General features: G+C 39.5%; 1 protein-coding gene across 1 annotated transcript; it reads right to left on the minus strand.

Annotated features, from left to right (window-relative positions):
- Positions 1–10028: 10028 nt before the first annotated feature.
- UFM1 (ubiquitin fold modifier 1) lies at positions 10029–24436 on the minus strand. The gene is made up of 6 exons (XM_086328480.1): positions 24355–24436; positions 24222–24278; positions 18689–18746; positions 15101–15140; positions 13708–13740; positions 10029–12146 (listed from the first exon to the last, which is right to left on the minus strand). Coding segments are annotated over exons 1-6 (258 nt in total). The 5' UTR covers positions 24357–24436; the 3' UTR covers positions 10029–12078.
- Between the last annotated feature and the right edge of the window lie 424 nt (positions 24437–24860).

A 24860-nucleotide genomic window follows, 5' to 3' on the forward strand; every position in this document is an offset into this window, starting at 1 on the left:
ACTGCTGGCTTAACTGTGTGACTTTGTATGAGTTACTTAACCTGTCTGTTCTGTTTTTCTGCCTATAAAATGGGAATGATAATATTCTATAGTGTTTGGGGAGAATTAAATGAGTTTATATATATATATATATACACACACATATGAACTGTGGCTGGCATATCCATGCTACATAAGCTATAGAAATATTTGCTATTGTGACTGCAATTAAAGGGACATATGACATGAACCTGACCTCAACGATCATTCAAAGAACTACTAGAAACACAAAGAATATATGTAATAAGAAAGGACAACTCATAACTGAGGTCAAACTACATTAGCACTAAACATTCAGACTAATAGACAAGAAATCTTTCTGCATTCTAGAAAAGGGAAAGACCATTTCAGGCCCAAGGATGCAGAATGTCAAAAAGTTCATGAAGGTGATGGGGCTGGAGGGATAAGCAAGATTCACAATCTGTGCTCTCAGTGGGGTTCGATGGGCACTTGGCGCAGAGCAGTCCTCTGTCCTCTGTCGTGTGCAGCCATCCACACATCAGGGCATGGCAGACTGCTGTTAACCCAAGCTACCAGGCGCTTACTGACAGTAGTGCCCCCTTTTGACAACCATGAAAGCGGTACACATTTCCAAACATCTAGGAGAGTGGGACTGTACCTGGTTAAGAACCTTGCGGGCAGAGAAGAGTAGAAATGGACATTCCGGGCAAGAACAGCATGAGCAAAAGGATGATGGGTTACCCAAGAAGGGTTACAGAAAAGGGTGTACGGCTAGGTATAGCAGAGATGTAATGGGCCAGAATGTGAAGCAACTTGATGGATTGAGAAATTAGACTGATGTGCTGTTGTGCACATTCTCTACTTACATCTCAGTTGCTGGAACTGAGTGGAAGGAATATGAACTTTAGAATCAAACCACCATGGGTTTGAGTTCTGTCCTACTGTTTACTTGGTAAATAAATCACTTTCACCTCTCTCAGATCCATAAAAGAAATGTATAAATGGATCACTGTGCAGGATGAAGAGGTACGCTTGTTACAGTGCTTAGCAAAGTGTCTGAATCACATAATGTGCACCAAAAATGTGAGCTTGCTTTGAAGTTCCTCTCTGCCTGCCATCACCCCAGGTTAATAACTTGCACCTGGATAACTTTCCACTTCGTTTTATTTTTAACTATAACTAAACACACCTAATTGTCAAGTTTAGACATTGGGAAAGCATGCATTCTTCTCAGAGTGTCTGCAACAAATTATAGTTTCAAGGCTCAATGGTACATTCCTAGGGGGTGCTGCTCTTAAGGGGGCCACTTGAGAGTGGTTTATTTAGAACACTCATAACAAAGCATCATGAAGAGGCAATTATCCTGTGCCTTGAATCTGGTAAGAGGAAGAAAATGATTACTTTGGCAGGCAGAATGGATATTCTTTTTTATATATGGCCTATCACATTTTTTTTTTCCAGTTTCACTGAAAAGAAAACTTTAGAGGCAAATTTTTTAAAGTTTCTATTTTGCAGGCTCTTCAACAAGCAGAAATGTACCTATAATTGGCTCTGTGGCTTCCATTCCCATTTAATATGAAGCCTCCACCTTTACTGCTTCTCCCTGTCTGTCCTCTGATTGGATGCTCTAGGCGCCACACTGTTTTGTATCAAATGAATAGTTGAATGATGGATTGTTGTTGTTGCTGCTTAGTCACTAGGTCGTGTCTGACTCTTTTGTGACCCCATGGACTGTAGCCAACCAGGCTTCTCTCTCCATGGGATTTCCCAGGCAAGAATACTGGAGTGGGTTGCCATTTCCTTCTCCAGGGGATCTTCCTGAACCAGGGGGCAAACCAGCATCTCCTGCAATGGCAGGTGGATTCTTTACCGCTGAGCCACCTGGGAAGCCCAACCTATACTATATTCAACCTGATTAAGCATCTTTCTGATGTGGTTCTTTACTTCCCACCAGGAAACACTGAACAAATGGGTTCTGGACTTCAGAATTTCTCTTGCTTCTTGACTGGGACAGTAGTTGTGTCAAATTAAATTTCACATTTCTTAACAACTGCCTGAGACACACCTACACAAATTCACTCATCTTTCTCTTGCCAAATCACACCCCCAAATGCCCACTGTGTCATGACCTTTTTATTACCAGTGCGACTCCTGATGCCTGACCAGCTTAGATTTCAAATTCCATCTTAGTTCCTGAATTCTAAGCTCTACCTACTTTAGTTCCTCACCTTTGGTTACTGCCTTGCCTTTTGCTTTACATGTGTTAGGTTGCTCAGTCATGTCTGACTCTCTGTGACCCATGGACTGTAGCCCACCAGGCTCCTCTGTCCATGAGATTTCCCAGGCAAGAATATTGGAGTGGGTTGCTATTTCTTCCTCCAGGGGATCTTCCTGACCCAGGGATCAAACCCACATCTCCTGCTTGGTAAGTGGATTCTTTACCATCTGAGCCACCAAGAAAGCCTTTTCGCTTTAAAACATGGCTTCTTGCTTTTTCTCTAGATTCATTGACCTTGGCTGGCCTCAGTTATCTTCAACTCTTTAGTAAACACCACTTGTGTTTTATCTTCCACGTAGACCACTCGTTCAAGTCTTTATTGAATTTGTTATAATATTGCTTCTGTTTTATGTTTTGTGTTTCTGGCCGTGAGCTACATGGTACCCTAGCTCACTGACCACGGATGGAATTACACCCCCTGCATTGAAAGGCAAAGTCTTAACCACAGGACCACCAGGGAAGTCCCAGTAAACACCATTTACATGACCAATGTAGGCTAACTGTGAAGAGGAAGCAGTGATGGGTGAGGAGTGGGCGTGGGGGTCATCAGGCTTTAAACAAGGAATTGAGAACATTCAATGCGACCTACAAAGGATGGTGGGAATAGTTAGAAACTGCTGCCAACACACCTGCTCCCCAAGCCTCAGAGCATGGACCTTAACTCTGAAAAGCAGTGAACTGGTCTAATTCATCTTTGTGTCCTTGGTAAGTAAATGCCTGAATAAAGGAATGGAAGAATGTCAGAGAGATAGTTATGAAGCAGCATGAAGCACGGCTGTACCTACAGAGTCTTCTGTTCATACGACCCTCCTTTCTTACTGGCTTTAAGCTACATGGAAGGGTTAGAAATAGGTCAGGATGAATAAGGAAGAAGAAAGTGGAGAGAGGCCAAAAAAGGCGGCACTGGGGCAGGTTCCAGCTTTCTGGGTTTTGAACTAGATGAACTCGCCAGGGCCCCAATCAGCTGTGTCCTGTGTCCTGGGGCTTCATGGCAAGAGTTTGAGTTACATATACCTTTGCTGCTTATTTGTTGTGTAACCTTGGGAAAATTACCAAATCTATTTGAACATTCCAGCTTCTTAATCTCAAGTTTGTGAAAAAATAGTCTTGAAACTCGTAGACTATAATGAGGGTCAAATAAGAATGTAAAACACAGAAGTGCCTTATACAAAGCTGCTGCTGCTGCTGCTGCTAAGTCGCTTCAGTAGTGTGCGACTCTGTGCAACACCAGAGACAGCAGCCCGCCAGGCTTCCCCGTCCCTGGGATTCTCCAGGCAAGAACACTGGAGTGGGTTGCCATTTCCTTCTCCAATGCATGAAAGTAAAAAGTGAAAGTGAAGTCACTCAGCTAAAGCTCAGTAACTTGTCCACATGTGCTATCTTTTTCAGGAAGAAGTTAATAGTGATGATTCCTTTTTAAGACTTCAGGTTTAAGGCTCAAAGTGCCAGGTGTATCTTTCCCACATACCAGAAAAAAAAAAAAAAAAAAACAATAAATAATTGATTTATTCAACAAAATTTTAAGCATCTTCTAATGCTATGCCAGACCTGAAAATGTTGAGTAAAATAGTCTAGCAGGTAATATGGATTTATAGTAGAGGTCGGAAAGGATAAACACCTCTATGACTTACTCATTTAGTCATTGTCTCTTATGTGTTATTCCTACAAAATGTGTACACCTAAGGATAATTTTTTAAAGCTCTAATCTGTCCAATACTTATTTAGTAAAATCATAGAAGCTAGGATCTCCACTTAAAATGTCAAAATGTTTGTGGCATTCACAACAAACATCACAGAGAATTTTTTTTTCTTAAATAGCTAATCAGTTATACATTGTGCATTTAAGAATTAATTTATTAAATCCACAGTGTTACTCAGCCAAACAAATATTGACATGATGTATCATCACAATATGCTCTCAATAACAGCTTTTACATTGCTAAAGAGTTTGTCAGAAAATCAGAGATTTATGCCAAAAAACTGGCTCTCTGCATATGTCTGCCAACCTTGGCCAGTGATTTGCATCCAGACAGAATTTCCACACACCCTTGATATAGCAAAGCAGGTTATTACAGGGCCCAAAACCTACTTTTCCAGTGATCACAATCTCTTTGTAGTTATCAGTGTACATATATTTACTAAAAGTCTTCAATGTGTCTGTAGATTATTGAATGTTCAATTTTTTCAAGCAAAGTGAGATCACAGAAATGTTCAATAGCAAGCTATGAGATCCTTCCTAGTTCAGTTCAGTGGCTCGGTTGTGTCTGACTCTGTGCAACCCCGTGGACCACAGCATGCCAGGCTTCTCTGTCCATCACCAACTCCCAGAGCTTACTCAAACTCATGTACATCTAGTCCATGATGTACATCCAACCATCTCATCCTCTGTCGTCCCCTTCTCCTCCTGCCCCCAATCCCTCCCAGCATCAGAGTCTTTTCCAATGAGTCAACTCTTTGCATGAGGTGGCCAAAGTACTGGAGTTTCAGCTTTAGCATCATTCCCCCCAAAGAAATCCCAGGGCTGATCGCCTTCAGAATGGACTGGTTGGATCTCCTTGCAGTCCAAGGGACTCTCAAGAGTCTTCTTCAACACCACACTTCAAAAGCATCAATTCTTTGGTGCTCAGCCTTCTTCACAGTCCAACTCTCACATCCATACATGACCACTGGAAAAACCATAGCCTTGACTAGATGGACCTTTGTTGTTAAGTAATGTCTCTACTTTTCAATATGCTATCTAGGTTGGTCATAACTTTCCTTCCAAGGAGTAAGCGTCTTTTAATTTCATGGCTGCAGTCACCATCTGCAGTGATTTTGGAGCCCCCCAAAATAAAGTCTGACACTGTTTCCACTGTTTCCCCATCTATTTGCCACGAAATGATGGGACCAGATGCCATGATCTTTGTTTTCTGAATGTTGAGCTTTAAGCCAACTTTTTCACTCTCCTCTTTCACTTTCATCAAGAGGCTTTTGAGTTCCTCTTCACTTTCTGCCATAAGGGTGGTGTCATCTGCATATCTGAGGTCACTGATATGTCTCCTGGCAATCTTGATTCCAGCTTGTGCTTCTTCCAGCCCACCGTTTCTCATTATGTACTCTGCGTATAAGCAGTTAAATAAGCAGGGTGACAATATACTGCCTTGACGTACTCCTTTTCCTATTTGGAACCAGTCTATTGTTCCATATCCAGTTCTAACTGTTGCTTCCTGACCTGCATATAGGTTTCTGAAGAGGCAGGTCAGGTGGTCTGGTATTCCCATCTTTTTCATAATTTTCCACAGTTTATTGTGATCCACATAGTCAAAGTCTTTGGCATAGGCAATAAAGCAGAAATAGATGTTTTTCTGGAACTCTCTTACCTTTTCCATGATCCAGTGCATGTTGGCTATTTGATCTCTGGTTCCTCTGACTTTTCTAAAACCAGCTTGAACATCAGGAAGTTCATGGTTCACATATTGCTGAAGCCTGGCTTGAAGAATTTTGAGCATTACTTTACTAGCGTGTGAGATGAGTGCAACTGTGCGGTAGTTTGAGCATTCTTTGGCATTGCCTTTCTTTGGGATTGGAATGAAAACGGACCTTTTCCAGTCCTGTGGCCACTGCTGAGTTTTCCAAATTTGCTGGCATATTGAGTGCAGCCCTTTCATGGCTTCCTCTTTTAGGATTTGAAATAGCTCAACTGGAATTCCATCACCTCCACTAGCTTTGTTCATAGTGATGCTTTCTAAGGCCCACTTGACTTCACGTTCCAGGATGTCTGGCTCTAGGTCAGTGATCACACCATCGTGATTACCTGGGTCGTGAAGATCTTTTTTGTACAGCTTTTCTGTGTATTCTTGCCACCTCTTCTTAATATCTTCTGCTTCTGTTAGGTCCATACCATTTCTGTCCTTTATTGAGCCCGTCTTTGCATGAAATGTTCCCTCGGTATCTCTAATTTTCTTGAAGAGATCTCTAGTCTTTCCCATTCTGTTGTTTTCCTCTATTTCTTTTCACTGATCGCTGAGGAAGGCTTTCCTATCTCTCCTTGCTATTCTTTGGAACTCTGCATTCAGATGCTTCTATCTTTCCTTTTCTCCTTTGCTTTTCATTTCTCTTTTCTTCTCTATTTGTAAGGCCTCCTCAGCCAGCCATTTTGCTTTTTTGCATTTCTTTTTCTTGGGGATGGTCTTGATCCCTGTCTCCTGTCAGGAAGACAAATGTCACAAATCTCTGTCCATAGTTCATCAGGCACTCTATCAGATCTAGTCCCTTAAATCTATTTCTGACTTCCACTGTATAATCATTTAAGGGATTTGATTTAGGTCATACCTGAATGGTCTACTGGTTTTCCCTACTTTCTTCAATTTAAGTCTGAATTTGGCAATACGGAGTTCATGATCTGAGCCAGTCAGCTCCTGGTCTTGTTTTTGCTGACTGTATAAAGCTTCTCCATCTTTGGCTGCAAAGAATATAATCAATCTGATTTAGGTATTGACCATCTGATGATGTCCATGTGTAGAGTCTTCTCTTGTGTTGTTGGAAGAGGGTGTTTGCTATGAACAGTGCATTCTCTTGGCAAAACTCTATTAGCCTTTGCTCTGCTTCATTCCATGTTCCAAGGCCAAATTTGCCTGTTTCTCCAAGTGTTTCTTGAATTCCTACTTTTGCATTCCAGTCCCCTATAATGAAAAGGGTATCTTTTTTGGGTGTTAGTTCTAAAAGGTCTTGTAGGTCTTCATAGAACTGTTCAACTTCAGCTTCTTCAGCATTACTGGTTGGGGCATCGGCTTGATATCGAATGGTTTGCCTTGGAAACAATCAGAGATCATATGGAGGAAAGGGAGGGGGTTAGAGATTTCATTGTGTGATTTGAACAGCATTGGTGAAGCTCAAACAAAGGAGATCATCTATAATACAGCTAATGATTAACGTATTTGTTTAACAATGGGAGAATGTACCACACTTTTGAAAGAATGATTAATTCATTTCTGACACAAAGAGTAAATCCCTGCTTCAAGTAGTGAGGAAATATGAGTATATATGTTCATCAACTCTTCTGGCTAAAGGAATTATTTGTAGGGGCCTAAGAGGTGGAAATTTTAAGTTTTCATTCTTTATCATAATCTTCTGACATCTTTATTAAGTACCTGCTATGAGCAAGGCAATTTGAACATTCAGTTTCAGTCATGACTTTTCGCTTTTATAAAATATATAGTTTAAATTAGAGACAAATATAACTCTGCATTTAATAATGGCTATAATGGAGTGTACAAAATGCAATGGGTGCTTAGACAGCTAAGCACAATACCTAACTCTACTTGGAGGAGTGAGGAAAGGCTTCATATCTTTCAAACTTGATGAACGAGTCCCAAGCTTTGCAGGCAGGCAAATGGAGAAAGCAAAGGAGCATCAAAGATACTGAATATTACTGGTAGTTCAGCGTAGGTGCAGTGTGAACTGGAGAATGACACTGTAAGAGAGACAGCAGCAGTAACAGGTGACTCTGAACAAAGACCATTTCATGAAGGGCTGCATATGTCACAAAGAGCGTAGATTTTTGTTCAGTGTGATTTTGACTAGTGGAACTACATGATCATGTTTCCATGTCACATTATCTCATGATAACTGTGTGGAAAAAGGAAATGGAGGCTAGATGCTTCTATAAGAGCATATATGAGATGATGAGGGCTTTGGACAGTGGAGATGGTTATTATGTAAACTATCAATCCGATTTTGTCAGTTTTGTGATTGGTTTGCTAAGGCAAGAGAAAATCAAGAATCTTAATGAGTTTCAAATACCTGGTTTAGGTAATTAGGATGTGGCTAATAGACTGCACAGATCGAGTTAAGAATGTTGAATTAATGGTTTAATTAAATAGTGTGGTTTAAATAGTGATTTATCCATCTCAGGCACTATTGGAGTGTAATTCTAGAATTTCTATACTGGAGGGGCTTATATACAACAGTCTGGTTGGAGGAGCAGATTACCAGGAACTTACCCTGTAGCTGTATCAAGATACATAGGTTAAAAAAACATAATTGTCTGTACCACCTTCTAGAGCAGTACCAGACTCAAAGTTATCTTTGACTGGCTTTTACTTAATGTCCTACAATCTTACCATATTTACACCATATTTTAATAAGTTAGTCATTCAGTTGTATCTGACTCTTTCTGACCTCATGGACTGTAGCCTGCCAGGCTCCTCTGTCCATGGAAAGCACTGTTGTGAAGAATGAGACACGTGAAAGTATCTATCAAAATGTTTTGATGTTCAATATACTGAAAATGGGTATTCATGGTCATATTCTAGATGTACATTTCTTTCAAATAAGTTACATATGTAATTCACATATGTGTATATATATCCACTAATTCTATAAACACATAAAAAATATACATGTATATGTGTGTGTGCTAAGTCACTTCAGTTATGTCCAACTCTTTGTGTCCTCATGGATTGCAGCCCTCCAGGCTTCTCTGTCCATGGGATTTTCCATAGAATACTGGAGTGGCTTGCTGTGCTCTTCTCCAAGGGATCTTTCCAACCCAGGGGTCGAACCCATGTCTCTTATGTCTCCTGCACTGGCAGGCAGGTTCTTTACCACTAGCGCCAACTGGGAAACCCAAGGAAGTGTTAGCTGCTCAGTCATGTCACTCAGATTCTTTGTGACCCCACGGGTTGTAGTCCCCAGGCTCCTAAGTATACACACACATATAAATGATTTACCTACATAATATGCAGTTTTATAAATAGCCTTGGGAACACCAATATATAGTCAGTTATCTTACAAGTACTCCATTTCAGTATATAAATGCTTCCAAGTAATAAATATTTCTAGGTCTTTGAATAGAGATATGGTTGGATAGAGATATTAGTTGGGGTACTAGGGGCTTAAATTGGACTGAATTTTCTTTTCATTGGCTTTTCTTTCAAATGACTGTTACTAGAACACGTAAAAAAAAAAAAAAAAACAAAAACTGGACTTGGAACACTTTAAAAGGAGGCTTTATTCCCAGTGAGTCTCAAGAGACTGTTACAGCATCTCTGCACTTAGATACTGGAGAAGCAGGCAGTAGGAAGAATATTTCCCAAGATCCTAGAACATGTTCTACTCACTCTGACCCCTCAGACTTCATTTTATTCATCTACAAAATGAAAGGGTTTCCCAGGTGGCTCAGTGGTAAAGAATCTGCCTGCCAGTGCAGGAGACACATGAGCTGTGGGTTCTAGCTCTGAGTCAGGAAGATCCCCTGGAGGAAATGGCAACCCACTCCAGTATTCTGAGAAATCCCGTGGACAGAGGAGCCTAGCGCGTACAGTCCATGGAGCTGCAAATTGTCGGGACAGGACTGAACGATTAAGCACACACACAAAGTGAAAAGTTATAAATTCTCAAGCTAAGCTGAAAAGCAGAAATCATTAGGACTGCTTTTATATACAGAAATGCTTGCATATCATTCCACATTTAAAGAGTAAGAACTTTAGGGGTAGTTTCTAGAAGTCTGTATTCATAATTTTCTAGGTCACTTTGATAATCGCACAGGTTTAGGACCTACTAGCCTAAACACTTACTATAGGCACTTAACTATACTTTCAATTTTATCTGAAAATGGACTGGCATTTGGAAGTATACATTCATTTCTAAGACCTATAGCCATTAATCATCTTTGTCCCCTATCCCTTTTTTGGGCTACATTTGTTATACAGTGCCTTAACAGGTGTGTTAATTAAGCACTTTAATAATAAAATAAGAGTACACAATATGGTTTATGGTGTAAGAAAATGTATTTTCACAAGATATGAATCATGTACCAATAAAGCACTTTAAACTAAATACACCACTTTGAAACATTTTGCACAAAGAAGTTACAGATCATATTTAATAACATGTCTAGTTCTATACAAGGAAATATTTTTAAGACCTTACTGCAATAAAATTTTCCAACCAAAGAACAAAAATTTTAAATAATTTATGAGACATCATAAAACCTATCTGTGTGACAAATCAGGCAGAATTCTGTGCTAGAAACAGAATGAGGGAAAATCTAAATAAGACAAAAAATTCAGAAAATAGGCATTCATAAATTTCTCATTAATGGAGGTTTAATGTTGTTAAAGACCAGGCGTCTTTAGGCATCAGAAAATAAAAATCTGCTTATAAAAATAAAAAATTCCACGAACATTAGTTAACATACTTTTCTACCTCAGCACAAATTTTTTTGCCCTTTACAATTCTGAAGACTGCTAGTCATTGTCAAATATCTGAACCATGTCTTAGTCTTAACCAATATCATCTTTCGGATACTGATTCTGTTGCATAATTTTTTTTCCCCAATGAACCTAGGGCCTATGCACATTTCAATAAAAATTGGTTTTAGAAATACTTTATTCATGAATAATTCAACACCTATATCTTGAAGCTTACATTTTCCAGGCCTCCAAAGTGCAAAACAGATACCAAACAACCAGGCCTGCCTCCAGAGACCTCAGCATTTAGAATACAGCAGGTCAAGTGCTGGTTCTCAATCACTATAAGTCTTCACCTTTCAAGATATGCAGAGATACTGATGCCCTCACTAAGGGCAACCATAATCTTCCCTTATGTATATCTTTCTTTAAACTAAGAGAATTCCAAAAACCGTATGTTGACAATGCCTATGCTGTGCTTTCTCTGATCATCTTCAGCTCCTTATAACAATGTCAAGTATTTTGTTTTCCCTTCAGTTCTTTCCATTGCCTCTGTGGCTTTGTCTACCCAGTCTGGCCTTTTCTGTGACACTCTCGTTACAGGTTTCTGCTTGCCTTCCCTTTTGTTTCTTTCCTTCTTGCTAGAAGCCTGGTCATCTGGGCTTCCCCATTTTTCTTCCCTAGCTTCTTATTCACCCCACAACTATAGTCTTAATGCTTCCTTAAATGTTCGGTCTTCATTATGTATTACTAACCAGAATTTAAATTAGCATTTTTATGAGCTCTGTTGTGAACTTTCAGATGTTCTTCTTTACACTTTCTCCCTGAAGGCTATTTAGGATTATCTTAAAAAAGATGATGGTTTCTTGAGGATTCCTATTTTAAAGGTTGTTTTAAAAGAGATCAATAAAGGAATGCATAGTTCAACAACTGATGCTTCTACTTTATTCTTAATTTTCATCATTACAGGTACTGGAGTCTGCAAGATCATCGCTAAAACTCCTTGGTGTGAGATACCAACCAATTTTACCCATAAGGGCTAGATGGAAAATGCAATTTTGGGCTCTTTGATATCAAATTAAAATTTATTAAGAACTCAAGAAGTCTGAAACTTTAAAACAAGCTAAATGATAAGACAAGTTATTCATTGATATGATCCTTTACCATAAATGATATATAAGGAGGAATTCAACTATGTTTGTGTCTGTGAGTCAGATGCTATCAAGCCAACCGTCATGTGTGGATCCATAATCTTTTTTACATTTTTAACTCAGGGACAAGGAGGAAGATTCAGTAAATTTTAATTTTCCAGATGTTCTCAGAAAGAATGACCAGAAGCATCCTCCGGTTATAAGACACAGATGGTTGATCCATTCACCCCTGATGAACTACCTGTGTGTGCAGCGAGGCAGCAATGAAAGACTGATCCTCTGTGGTCATGGGGCCCTAGGCCGGGATGCGTTCTCTCCTCACATGAAGTGTGAACAACAAGCATGGACAGATAGTCACCTTTCATTATGTCTTCAATTACTGGTATTTTCATAGGATTTCAAATGCCTGATTCCAATTTTACAATAACAATACCAATATTTACTCTGGAAGGGGGTTTTATGTTCCAAGCAGCAGATATTAACAATGTCCAACACGATCTCTAGGAATTATTCGCAGTTCTGAACCGTGCTTTAGAAAAACATTTCCTACACAAACAGACAGAACAAAACGTTAGGTATTTAAAAAATGACATGCTCTCATTAACAATTCGACAATATGCAGAAGAAACAAAGGAGTGTCAAGTAGGTGCAAAGCTCAAATATATTAGAACCCAAGTCTAGGCTCCTTAGGTCTTGCTCTTACGCTTCTCACATCCTCAGAACCAAAGCAGAGGCTTCTTATGTCTTGTTCTTACTCCTCTCACATCCTCACAACGCAACAAACGTCTGAAAATTTGAAATTAGAACACTACCCACAAAAATAAAAAAAGAAAGGACACTACCCAAAGAAATACCACCAAACACAATCATCAATATTTGCTCTATTATATAATAAAATACTTGGGAGCAGGAAAAATAAGTGTAAATTACCACAAGTGACAAAAGTTTAGCAGTCCTGACCTATTTTGGGTCTGGGCTGCCTACTGAGAGTTTCTTCCCACTATATGATGCCCACAATTCAACTTTAAAGGGGAATCCAACAGGCAACATGTCAGAGTAAGAAGGAGTTCAGATTAATATAAACTCACTGGACATTTACAGAGTAAGAAAATGCAAAATTTTTAAACCCAAGTTTAAACAACAAAATGCCTCACAATTTTCAAAAAATAGCCTTTTTGATTTAATAAATTATACACTTAGAACAACTGACTTTTGTAAAAAGAAATTATCATTTTAAATCCCTCTTTATTTGTTATATGGCTAAATTTACATTTCAATCCCAGGCCTTATGAGGACAATATAATTTGTAGAAGTACTTAAAAAAATAACAGTTTAAAAATAACTACTTCTCAAGACTGCATTTATATTAAATCATGCTTAATTTAAAAATATTTTAACCGAACTATAAGCTAGGCAATGGCACCTCACTCAGCACTCTTGCCTGGAAAATCCCATGGACGGAGGAGCCTGATAGGCTACAGTCCATGGGGTCGCAAAGAGTCAGACATGACTGAGCAACTTCACTTTCACTTTCATAAGCTAAGGAAGGTACATCTCAAACAAATACAGAACTGTCGGTTAAAAAGTTTAAGACTACTCTTACCCTTCCCGCTTGTTAGGGTATCAATATGTAGTGCTACATAATGTTAATGGCTTGAGACTCGAAGTGCAGGCTAAGTCCCATGAAATTTAAATGACTGTACTTCTTCAAAATAATAAGTCAGTACTTACTGAATGTTCATTATGAATACCACAAACTTCTAAGCACTTACATGTACAACCTCACAACTATCTAATGAGATAGTTATTACAGAACATTATTCCCATTAGAGCACAATCTTACCTTAAGATTTTTTGTTACATGTATTAGTTAAAAAACTTTAATGTTCATTATTCAGAATTTCTCTTTCTTGTAGCCAAAAGCATATAACTGATACACAGAATGTAACAAATTATTCACACACTTAGGTAAAGACTGCCACACAATCCCTGAAAATCAGCCATTATCTTAGTAAAATCCTATCAAGTCTAATTAGAATGAATTACATATTCATTATCAATTGATGTAGACAGCCTCACCACACTGCCATGGATTGCAGATACTCACCAGCAGTCTGTGCAGGATTTATTCCTATTCCATCTAGAAAATAAGTTGTAAAATGACCTGAGTTATTTCTGAAGCTAAAAGGCTTTAACAGTAAGAAGAAATGTGCCAAAATAATGCTGCTGTGCATACAGGCAGTTATACCATGAACATGAATGACAACCTGGCAGGTAGGTTACCTGTTAAATCTCTCACTATTATGCCTTTACACATATTGCTGGACTAGACAATGTCTGTCAGTGAAACGACCCCACGAAGTCTGACAGAGGATAGTTTTTCATACTGTTTTGCCAAATCCAGTGAAAAATAAAGCCAAAATGCCTTAAGTATGCCATTCGTCGTTTAACACTGCTCTGAGGCATCAAATCTTAAGGCTGAAGAACCAGAGAGATATAAGTTCCACTGACAGTTGATAAAAGTTTACAATGCACTCTCTCAGTAGCTACTCATTTATGAATCTAAAAGTTTCCAAAAAAGGAAGGATCGCTTTCTTCCAAATACAGACACATTTCAATGTGGCAGCATGCACAATTTTTCAGAATGAGAAATTCCATCATTATCTAAACTAAATCATACCACTTACTGCTCATTAAAGCCACCTTCTCTTAGTCTTTCTTAACTACACATGAACTACTCACCAGTACCTGGGACCATGACTTTGTATTCTTAATAGTTAAGCCTTTCCTGCCATCTTTGTTCCTCATCTTATTTCAGTATTTTCTCTTTGGGCTGGTTCCATTAATTATTTGTAGTATCCAAAAACAGAATTTAATTTATATTATCTAACTGGATAAAATCCTCATTATTGCAAGCCTGTAAGAATTGTTTTCTATCAGGAAAGCAATAGTAAGGGACAGCAAAGGTACATTCCTGCTTAGCTTCCTATATTCTAAAACGATTTATGATACAATAGAAAACGTTTGTTAAATGACAAGTTATTTTCAGCAATAATTTGGCATAAGGACATATGATATTATAATGTGCTGTGCTTAGTCGCTTGGTCATGTCTGACTCGGCGACCCCATGAACTGCGGCCTGCCAGGCTCCTCTGTACATGGGATTCTCCAGGCAGGAATACTGGAATGGGTTCACGCCCATCTCCAGGGAATCTTCCTGACCGAGAGATCGAATGCAGGTCCCCTGCACTGCAGGCGGATTCCTTAGCATCTGAGCCACCAGGGAAGCCCATAAAGTACTGTACTACATAACAAAAGCACAGAAAAAACTGAAGACACAATTATGAACAGTAACTTTGATGTAGTGTTTACAATTATGTATATCACTTATGTTGATATAAAGTTTAGGGTTTTTGTATTTTAAGTCAATTTTAACTAATTTGGTTTCTTTTAAACAGCTAATAGCTCTGTTAATAAACAGGTTTAAGACAAATTCTTACCATTGGTAATAATTGCACTTGTTGCTGCAGGAACTTTAAACTAAAAAGGAAGAAAAGAAAAAATACATATAAGCATATAAAATGCTAATTATAAAAGATAGTTAGCAATGATAGGGTACATATAATCAATTCTATAATTTTAAATGTAATTTATCTTTTAGGATAAGTAACATCATCAAAGAAAGTATTACAATCTGCTTTATCTTTAAAGACTAATGTGCTGTGCAAAGTCGCTCCAATTGTGTGCAACTCTTTGCAGCCCCACGGACTGTACCACCTGGGCTCCTCTGTCCGTGCAGTTTCCCAGGCCAGAACCCTGGATTGGGTTGCCATTTCCTTCTCCAGAGGAATCTTCCCGACCCAGGGACTGAACCCGCGTCTCCTGCGTTGGCAGGCAAGTTCTTTACCACTAGTGCCACCTGTTTTCTAAAACTTGCATTTCATTGTATTTAGGACACCAGAGATTGTAAGATGCATCTTATTTTATGCACCATAAAAAAGGAAAAACACTGTCGATGAATCTATTAACCCAGTGTTTGATCTTTCAGACCTCCACACAGTTTACTTTGGTCATACATAATGCTCAGGCACAAGTGAAAATAAAAGCAAAGTAACTGAAATTTCTTGGTAGAAATAATCAGTTCAAACAAATGCCCTCTTGTGTTTAATACGGGCTTGCGATAGTCCAATTATGCCACCAAGAAATACCTCTAAGTACAAGTAGGGGTGCAGGTGATGTCAGTTGGACAATTATGTGACTGTCATGTGGTCAACCATGACAGACAGCCTCCACTCATCTCTATTCAGAGATGTAAGTGCTTTATGAGTCAATGAAATGTGGTATGGAGCTTATTGGTAGCTTAAAGGTAGAAATATTCTCTTAATGCTCTTATTTGTCAAAGTGTGTTCATAGCTCATTCATTTTTCCAATAATGTAATAAGCACTTCTATGCTACAGACTAGCTTTATAAATATTATACTTGAGTTTTGTGATTAAGTTTGGAAAACACTAAGTTATGCAGATGACACCACCCTTATCGCAGAAAGTGAAGAAGAACTAAAGAGCCTCTTGATGAAAGTGAAAGAGGAGAGAGAAAAAGTTGGCTTAAAGCTCAACATTCAAAATACTAAGATCATGGCATCCGGTCCCATCACTTCATGGCAAACAGATGGGGAAACAGTGGAAACAGTGGCTGACTTTATTTTTTTGGGCTCCAAAATCACTGCAGATGGTGACTGCAGCCATGAAATTAAAAGACGTTTACTCCTTGGAAGGAAAGTTATGACCAACCTAGACAGCAAAGGAGGTAAGTCCTGGGTGTTCATTGGAAGGACTGATGTTGAAGCTGAAACTCCAATACTTTGGCCACCTCATGCAAAGAGTTGACTCATCTGAAAAGACTGTGATGCTGGGAAAGATTGAGGGCAGGAGGAGAAGGGGACGACAGAGGATGAGATGGCTGGATGGCATCACTGACTCAGTGGACATGGGTTTGGGTGAACTCCGGGAGTTGGTGATGGACAGGGAGGCCTGGCATGCTGCGGTTCATGGGGTCGCAAAGAGTCGGAGACGACTGAGCGACTGAAGTGAACTGAACTGGGAATTTAAGTTAAATTTAAGTTAAACTGGGAATTTTTTCAAAATCCTTTAGTATGCTGCTGCTAAGTCGCTTCAGTTGTGTCTGACTCTGTGCGACCCCATAGACGGCAGCCCACCAGGCTTCCCCGTCCCTGGGATTCTCCAGGCAAGAACACTGGAGTGGGTTGCCATTTCCTTCTCCAATGCATGAAAGTGAAAAGTGAAAGTGAAGTCGCTTAGTCGTGTCTGACTCTTAGCGACCCCTTGGACTGCAGCCTATCAGGCTCCTCCGTCCATGGGATTTTCCAGGCAAGAGTACTGGAGTGAGGTGCCATTGCCTTCTCCGAATATGCTGCTAATATAGTTTATTTGACTCCAGGAAAATACAAAAATAATCAATAACGCCCCATACTTTTGGACCACTGATCCCAATCTCAGTTTTTAATGGTTATTTTATATTTTGGTGGTTCTAGTGGTCTGGGGAAAACATTCTCTCTAGGAAATGCTGCTCTCAGTATTTACAATAATCACACACCATAGTTGAGAAAAAACTAAGAACTCATTATAATTTATGAATTTAACAATCAAGTTTTAAAATAAGAACTTAACTACACATGAGAACAATTACTTGTTACAGGCCTATGTACCTAAAAAAAAAAAAACAATTTTACTGTCCATATGGCACATTTTTAATTGTAAACGTCCTTTATGTTTTAAAAATTTTAAATAAACTTAAAGTAACTTCAAAATATACTTTAATAAATTTTAAAATAGTTAAGTTTTTATAGAGGTTGTAATACTTTTTAAAACCTTGATAAAACACCTAAATTATAGGCAATCTCAGATTTCTAAAACTTGAATATGACAAAGTTTTTAGTTGTTATTCTTAGTTATGTCTACTTTAAGTTATGCATTTTCTTTAGTGGTAACCTATTACATGACAATAAAAATCAAAAGCAACTGCAGACACAATTTTTCCCTTTTCCAGACTATAGTAACAATGTTTAACTGAAATTTGGGGAAGCTTTACTAGTGATGAAAATACAGAAACTACCACTTCTTTCTACAAAAAACTGACAAGTTTTTTCCTAGATGTGAAGTTCCTCAGTTTTCATTTATTTCTACTTCAGATCCCATTGTGTTTTACAATTTAGGATGGTAAGAAGTTCCTCTCAGGCTTTGACAACTCATTATTTAAATTAATTTCCAGTCCTATGTTGGGGGGTTTTATTTTTTATTAAGAGAATTATATTAGGGTTTTATATCCACGGACAACTCAGGTCAACTCTTACTCTTACTGAAAGATTCCACAACATTAAATATAAATGCTATTATATTTTTACTCAAAATCATGTTATTGGGCAGGAAGGATAAGCATTAACTATTTCCATTTTACAGATGTAAGAAATTTCAGGAAGAGAGAAACTGTCATGTCAAACAAATAATTAACGACACAGTTAAAAGAGGAACCCTAAGTCTCCCAAGTCATAAGCTTCTCCTCTAATTGTCAAAAACAAACAGTTACTTTATAGATGCCTCTGATGAAAATCTTTGTTTGGAAAAATTTTATTTCTTAAAAACAGAAACCCAATCATATTTTCAAAAACAATAAATTTTACTGACACTGCACATGCTTATAGAGAAAAGTTGAAAAACATGATAAATATATAATAAAATTGTACTTCCAGAATCAAAGTTAGTAAAAATACAAGCATACAGTGTGACGTTTTTAAAAAATTGATATATGGTTATCTTTTCAATTTCAATAAGGATTCCCCTTATAATTTAAGTTACATTAAATACATGCGTCAGTTTGTGTGACCCATTCTTGTATCTGTGGGTCTCAACTCTCACTCTGCTTTTACCTTTAAGTGAGGTTTAATTTTGACACCATAAACCTAGCAATGAACTTGTGTGGAAGTGGGAGGTCAAGACACATGCCGATTTTTGAGACACATTTTGAGACACAAACTGTATTCTCTACAGGCTGTCCCAATTTCTATACTTACTTCTTCTGCTGCAAACTTTAACACTGCTGTGAAAGGTGTACTTTCGGGAACACTGAGTCTGCAAAAATTAAAAAAGAATTTTTTGAAAGGCTGATTTTTTAAGTCCTTTGTTAGTTATTTCAGCTCTTGTAGCAGACCTTGGCAAAGCTGTCTTTTGAGTCTGAGGTTGGCTGTTCTGATTGTACACTATGTGCATTAAGTCTAAAAAAAGAAAGCAATAATTAGCCTTATAGCTGACATGGTGCCCTCAGGTCCACTTGAAAATGCATAACCTATAATAGGTATGGATTTGTACATGTTTAATACTTTGACACAAACAGGTCTAGCATGTAGGCTGCTTCTTGTTTCCAAAAATGGATTTCAAAAAGTGGAATCTCTCCTCAATCTTAAGTACACTTTGCCACCTACAGTTCATCCTGTGCAGGAACATGATCGTTTTCATTAGAAGAGCAGGCTACCTGGGGAGCATCATCTTTTCATGAACTTTTCTGTGCACTTTCAATCACCAAGTCAAAAATAATAGTCCAAGTTGGTAAAAATGAGTATGTTTACTATGGGAAAATAAGAAGTGATCTCCCACCTTTATAACATATAAAAAAGCTCATACAACACAATCTGAAATAACATTCTGAAAAGTGATGTGTGGTTTTGACTTGAATTGTGGCAAGTATATTCAAGATCACTGATAAACAATCAATCTGTATCAACTATTCAACTTAACCATAAAAAAGAATTGACATTATACCTTAAGAAAACAGAGAAACAGGTTAAAAAATAAGCAATGTAAGATTCCTAATGTAAAACAAATTACAGTGAGTAAAGACAGAAACAAAAGTAACATTTCTCTTTGAAACTTCTCTATTTGTCACCACTGTACTGTTCTCTAATGATTTAATACAACTACAATATGTAACATCCTCAGGTATATATACCACCTGCTCACTCAGTCTACAGATTGAATGCTGAATACAAAAATCATTATATCTGATGTTGCACATTACAATGATTTTCAATAAGAAAAGTGTGAACAGATTTCTTGGCTGCCCCAAATATTCCACTCCCCCAAAATACTGCTAAGAGTGAAAACAGAACATGTTTTTTTCCCTTTCCTTTTTTATATGGAATAAAAAGAGACAAATAAAATTATAATGAATAGCCATTTATTTAAAAAATACCTAATAAACTGGCAATATAAAAATTTACAAAGCCAGGAATAGTACTTTGCAAGTATTTCTATAGTTTATTTACAGTTCAGAACCTGAGAATCGCTGTCCTAAAACTCTTGCCTGTAGAGAACTTCTAAAACTTTGGGGTTTCAATTCACTTTTGGACTAGAGATAGGAAATATCCTTGTACCATATAATTAAATGTCATGCTGATACTCATTAACAAAAGTTTCTCTCCACAGATTAAATTGGTGAGACTATCCAAACAAAATCCAATAAAATATAAAAGCGTATTTAGTGAATGTTCTGACAGAAAATTGCACAGGGACTGGGAGTTACTTTCACTCCAGAGAATTTATCTAGATCTGATGCCCTTGAGTTTGCCAGTCACATCACTTACTCGTACATTACATTGGTATTTTGGAAAGATGACAACCATCCTGTATACTGAGGTGATCTTTTAAAGTAAACTACTGGCATTTTTTTAATTAAAAATCTCACATAAATAGAAGTATGGCATAACTTCATCCTGCTTATTTAACTTACATGCAGAGTACATCATGAGAAACACTAGGCTGGAAGAAGCACAAGCTGGAATCAAGATTGCTGGGAGAAATATCAATAACCTCAGATATGCAGATGACACCACCCTTATGGCAGAAAGTGAAGAGGAACTAAAAAGCCTCTTGATGAAAATGAAAGAGGAGACTGAAAAAGTTGGCTTAAAGCTCAACATTCAGAAAACGAAGATCATGGCATCTGGTCCCATTACTTCATGGGAAACAGAGGGGGAAACAGTGGAAACAGTGTCAGACTTTACTTTGGGGGGCTCCAAAATCACTGCAGATGGTGACTGCAGCCATGAAATTAAAAGACGCTTACTCCTTGGAAGGAACGTTATGACCAACCTAGATAGCAAATTCAAAAGCAGAGACATTACTTTGCCAACAAAGGTCCATCTAGTCAAGGCTATGGTTTTTCCAGTGGTCATGTATGGATGTGAGAGTTGGACTGTGAAGAAGGCTGAGTGCCGAAGAATTGATGCTTTTGAACTGTGGTGTTGGAGAAGACTCTTGAGAGTCCCTTGGACTGCAAGGAGATCCAACCAGTCCATTCTAAAGGAGATCAGCCCTGGGTGTTCTTTGGAAGGAATGATGTGAAAGCTGAAACTCCAGTACTTTGGCCACCTCATGCGAAGAGTTGACTCATTGGAAAGACTCTGATGCTGGGAGGGATTGGGGGCAGGAGAAGGGGACGACAGAGGATGAGATGGCTGGATGGCATCACCGACTCGATGGACATGAGTTTCAGTGAACTCCGGGAGTTGGTGATGGACAGGGAGGCCTGGCATGCTGCGATTCATGGGGTCACAAACAGTCAGACACGACTGAGCGACTGAACTGAACTGACCAGTGTTAGAAAGAATGAAGTTTGTACAGGACACTGAGAGAAGGGTGACACGAACTTTCTATACCATCACAGAAATTGTCACGGAGGTGAAATTTTAATCATTAAAGGATGTTATCAGGAAGTGGTACTCACAAAACTACATTCTAAGCACAGAAGAGAATGTGTGCCAGAGCAGGTAGATTTCAAAAGATTTGCTGTCAATATGCAACTAGGATGGCTGAAACTTTAAATGATGGTGGTAGTGACGGGGCTGGGGAGGCGAGGCAGGGAGTTGAGACTGGGAAGACTAGAATTAGACTGCAAGAGTCAGAGTGAAAGTCGCTCAGTCCTGTTGGACTCTTTGTGATGCTATGGGCTGTAGCCTGCCAGGCTCCTCTGTCCCTGGAATTCTCCAGGCAAGAATACTGGAGTAAGTAGCCGTTCCCTTCTCCAGGGGATCTTCCCAACCCAGGGATGGAACCCAGGTCTCCCACACTGCCGGCAGATTCTTTACCATCTGAGCTGAAAGAGTCTAAGGTGTTTCTAATGCATCCTATACATGACAGAGAATGTTTGATTTCAACATTTCTATAACCAAGTAGCAGTATCAACAAGGAATCAATCAACAAGCAAAACCAACCATAAAAACTGGGACATTTCCCCAGAATAAATCTACAACTGCAACATCCTCTCTAGAATGCAACCGTTAGCAACTCAAAAGGACGCTTCTCTATTACAGTACATATTTACCTGCCTGACAAGTGAAAAGTGGCCTAAAGAGTTAAAGCATGTTTCCCCACAAATCTCAGAGCTGCTTTTACTTACATAATCCTAAAAGACGATGCCGTGAAATATGCCACACAATATGCCAGTAAATTTGGAAAACTCAGCAGTGGCTACAGGACTGGAAAATGTGTTTTCATTCCAATCCCAAAAAAAGGCAATACCAAAGAATGTTCAAACTACCACACAACTGCATTCATCTCATACGCTATCAAAGTAATGCTCAAAATTCTCCAAGCCAGGCTTCAACAGTATGTGAACCATGAATTTCCAGAACTGGATTTAGAAAAGATAGAGGAACCAAAGATCAAACTGCCAACATCCGTTGAATCACGAAAAAAGCAAGAGAGTTGCAGAAAAACATCTACTTCTGCTTTACTGACTATGCCAAAGCCTTGACTGTGTGGATCCCAACAAACTGTGGAAAATTCTTCAAGACATGGGAATACCAGATCACCTGACCTGTCTCCTGAGAAACCTGTATGCAGGTCAGGAAACAACAGTCAGAACTGGACATAGAATAACACACTGTTTCTCAGTTGGGAAAGGAGTACATCAAGGTTGTATATTGTCACCCTGCTTATTTAACTTACATGCAGAGTACATCATGAGAAATGCTGGACTGGGTGAAGCATAAGCTGAAATCAAGATTGCCGGGAGAAATATCAAAAACCTCAGATACACAGAGGACACAACCCTATGGCAGAAAGTGAAGAAGAACTAAAGAGCCTCTTGATGAAAGTGAAAGAGGAGGTGGGGGGTGGGGAAGTTGGCTTAAAACTCAACATTCAGAAAACCAAGATCATGGTATCTGGTCCCATCACTTCATGGGAAATACATGGGGAAACAGTGACAGACTTTATTTTTTGGGGCTTCAGAATCACTGCAGATGGTGACTGCAGCCATGAAATTAAAAGATGCTTGCTCCTTGAAAGAAAAGTTATGACCAACCTAGCCAGCATATTAAAAAGCAGAGACATTACTTTGCCAACAAAGGTCTGTCTAGTCAAAGCTATGGTTTTTCCAGTAGTCATGTATAGATGTGAGGGTGGACTATAAAGAAAGCTGAGCGCTGAAGAATTGATGCTTTTGAACTGTGGTGTTGGAAAAGACTCTTGAGAGTCCCTTGGACTGCAAGGAGATCCAACCAGTCCATCCTAAAGGACATCAGTCCTGAATATTCATTGGAAGGACTGATGTTAAAGCTGAAACTCCAATACTTTGGCCACCTGATGTGAAGAACTGACTCACTGGAAAAGATCCTGATGCTGGGAAAGACTGAAGACGGGAGGAGTAGGGGATGACAGAGGATGAGATGGTTGGATTGCACCACCGACTCATTGGATATGAGTCTGAGTAAACTCTGGGAGTCGGTGTTGGACAGGAGGGCCTGGCATGCTGCAGTCTATAGGGTCACAAGGAGTCGGACACGACTGAGCGACTAAACTAAAATCATACATGTTATATACATTTTATATAAACATATCCATATACAAACTATACATACAACTACACACACACACTAAACTAGAGGCCTGCCAGCAAATTCATCCAGTCAATATGTATTAAGCGAACTGGTACCACGTTCAGGCACTCTTATATAGTTACTGATGCTGCCTTACTCCTTCTTCCCTCCCTCCTCCTCATTCTTTTCCAGAGCCAGTTGACAGACTGATGAAGATACTCCGGTATAAAGGTAGAAATCAGAGATGATGAGAAGAGGCAGTTAAGGGCTCTACCTTGTTAAGCCCAACTATCGTGGGAGTTACACCAACGGGAATCAAGGGCCTGATGTTCTGGACATTTCGGAACCTGGGCTGGGAGGCCTTGCCTTACTTCCCCGAACAGTTGGTCAAAGCGGTGAAAGGCCTGTCTCGTTATAAGCAGGTTTAAGACTGTATTAAGGATACCAGCAAATCACCAGGGCCCGGTCCACACGTGCCCCCGCTCCACCACCCCCGAAATGAGTTCCGAAGAGAGCTCGGAAACCAACAACGACGTTCCCATCACATAACACCCACACAGCCTCGCGCCAGGGCAAGCTGATACACGATAACCCGGTTCAGGTGAGTGGGGCTGCCTCGGGGAGAGGAGAGGAACGCGCACTGCTGAGGTGGAGGCCGCTGGGATGGCTCGAGTCGCCTTCCCCCCAACTCGAGAGCCCCTCCACCCGCCACCGCGTCCGAGCTACTCACACTTTGTATGGCAGCCGCGGGTCCGACGTCAGTGTGATCTTAAAAGAAACTTTCGACCTGAGGAAGAGAGAAGAAGAAGTTAAGGTCGGGCAACGGGACCGCGGAATTGGGCGGCTGGAAAGCCAACACTTACATGGTGCCGCCGTTCGGGACCGAAACCTCGCAGCAAACCCGTGCTGAACCTCACACTTGCACCCTAGCGTCTCTTCCAACTCAGGTCCACGTCTCCTTCCGCAAGCTGGGGTCCTCCGAAGATGCGGCTGTCCAGAGCACTGCCTGAAAATTGGAGCCAGAGGCTCAAGTTGGGCGGAGCTTACGAGATCGAAATAGCGAATGCTTTTGTATGTATATTTCTGGAACACAGTTTCGGGTCGTATGGAAAGAATACTATTTTACTTGAAGTTATTTTTCTTCCGTATTTTTAGTTAGGCAGCACAGAGACAGCGAGATTCAAGGTCCCAGTTTGCAAGTCGGGGCGGAAGTATGGGTCCGGGAAGGCGGGGGAAAAGCTGAGCGGTGGGCAGGATTGTGGGCAGGGCCGGACGCGGGCGCGATCTTACGTTGCCGAGGCAACATGAGCACGGAGAAGATCCAGTGATGCTCAAGAAGTGGCGGATTCATTTTGACATTTGGCAAAAC

Source organism: Bos grunniens, chromosome 12 (genome assembly GCF_055505025.1).
Source record: "Bos grunniens cultivar Pamir isolate PY7600 chromosome 12, Bosgru_T2T1.0, whole genome shotgun sequence".
Taxonomy (NCBI): Eukaryota; Metazoa; Chordata; class Mammalia; order Artiodactyla; family Bovidae; genus Bos; species Bos grunniens.

Excerpts from the sequence above, each read along its gene's own strand:
- UFM1 (XM_086328480.1), bottom strand. Across the intron at positions 18,747-24,221 it reads CCGCGGCTGCCATACAAAGT|ACTCAGTGTTCCCGAAAGTA; the intron begins GTGAGTAGCTCG and ends TAATTTTTGCAG. Across the intron at positions 12,147-13,707 it reads AAATCCTGCACAGACTGCTG|GAAATGTTTTTCTAAAGCAC; the intron begins GTGAGTATCTGC and ends CTGTTTGTGTAG.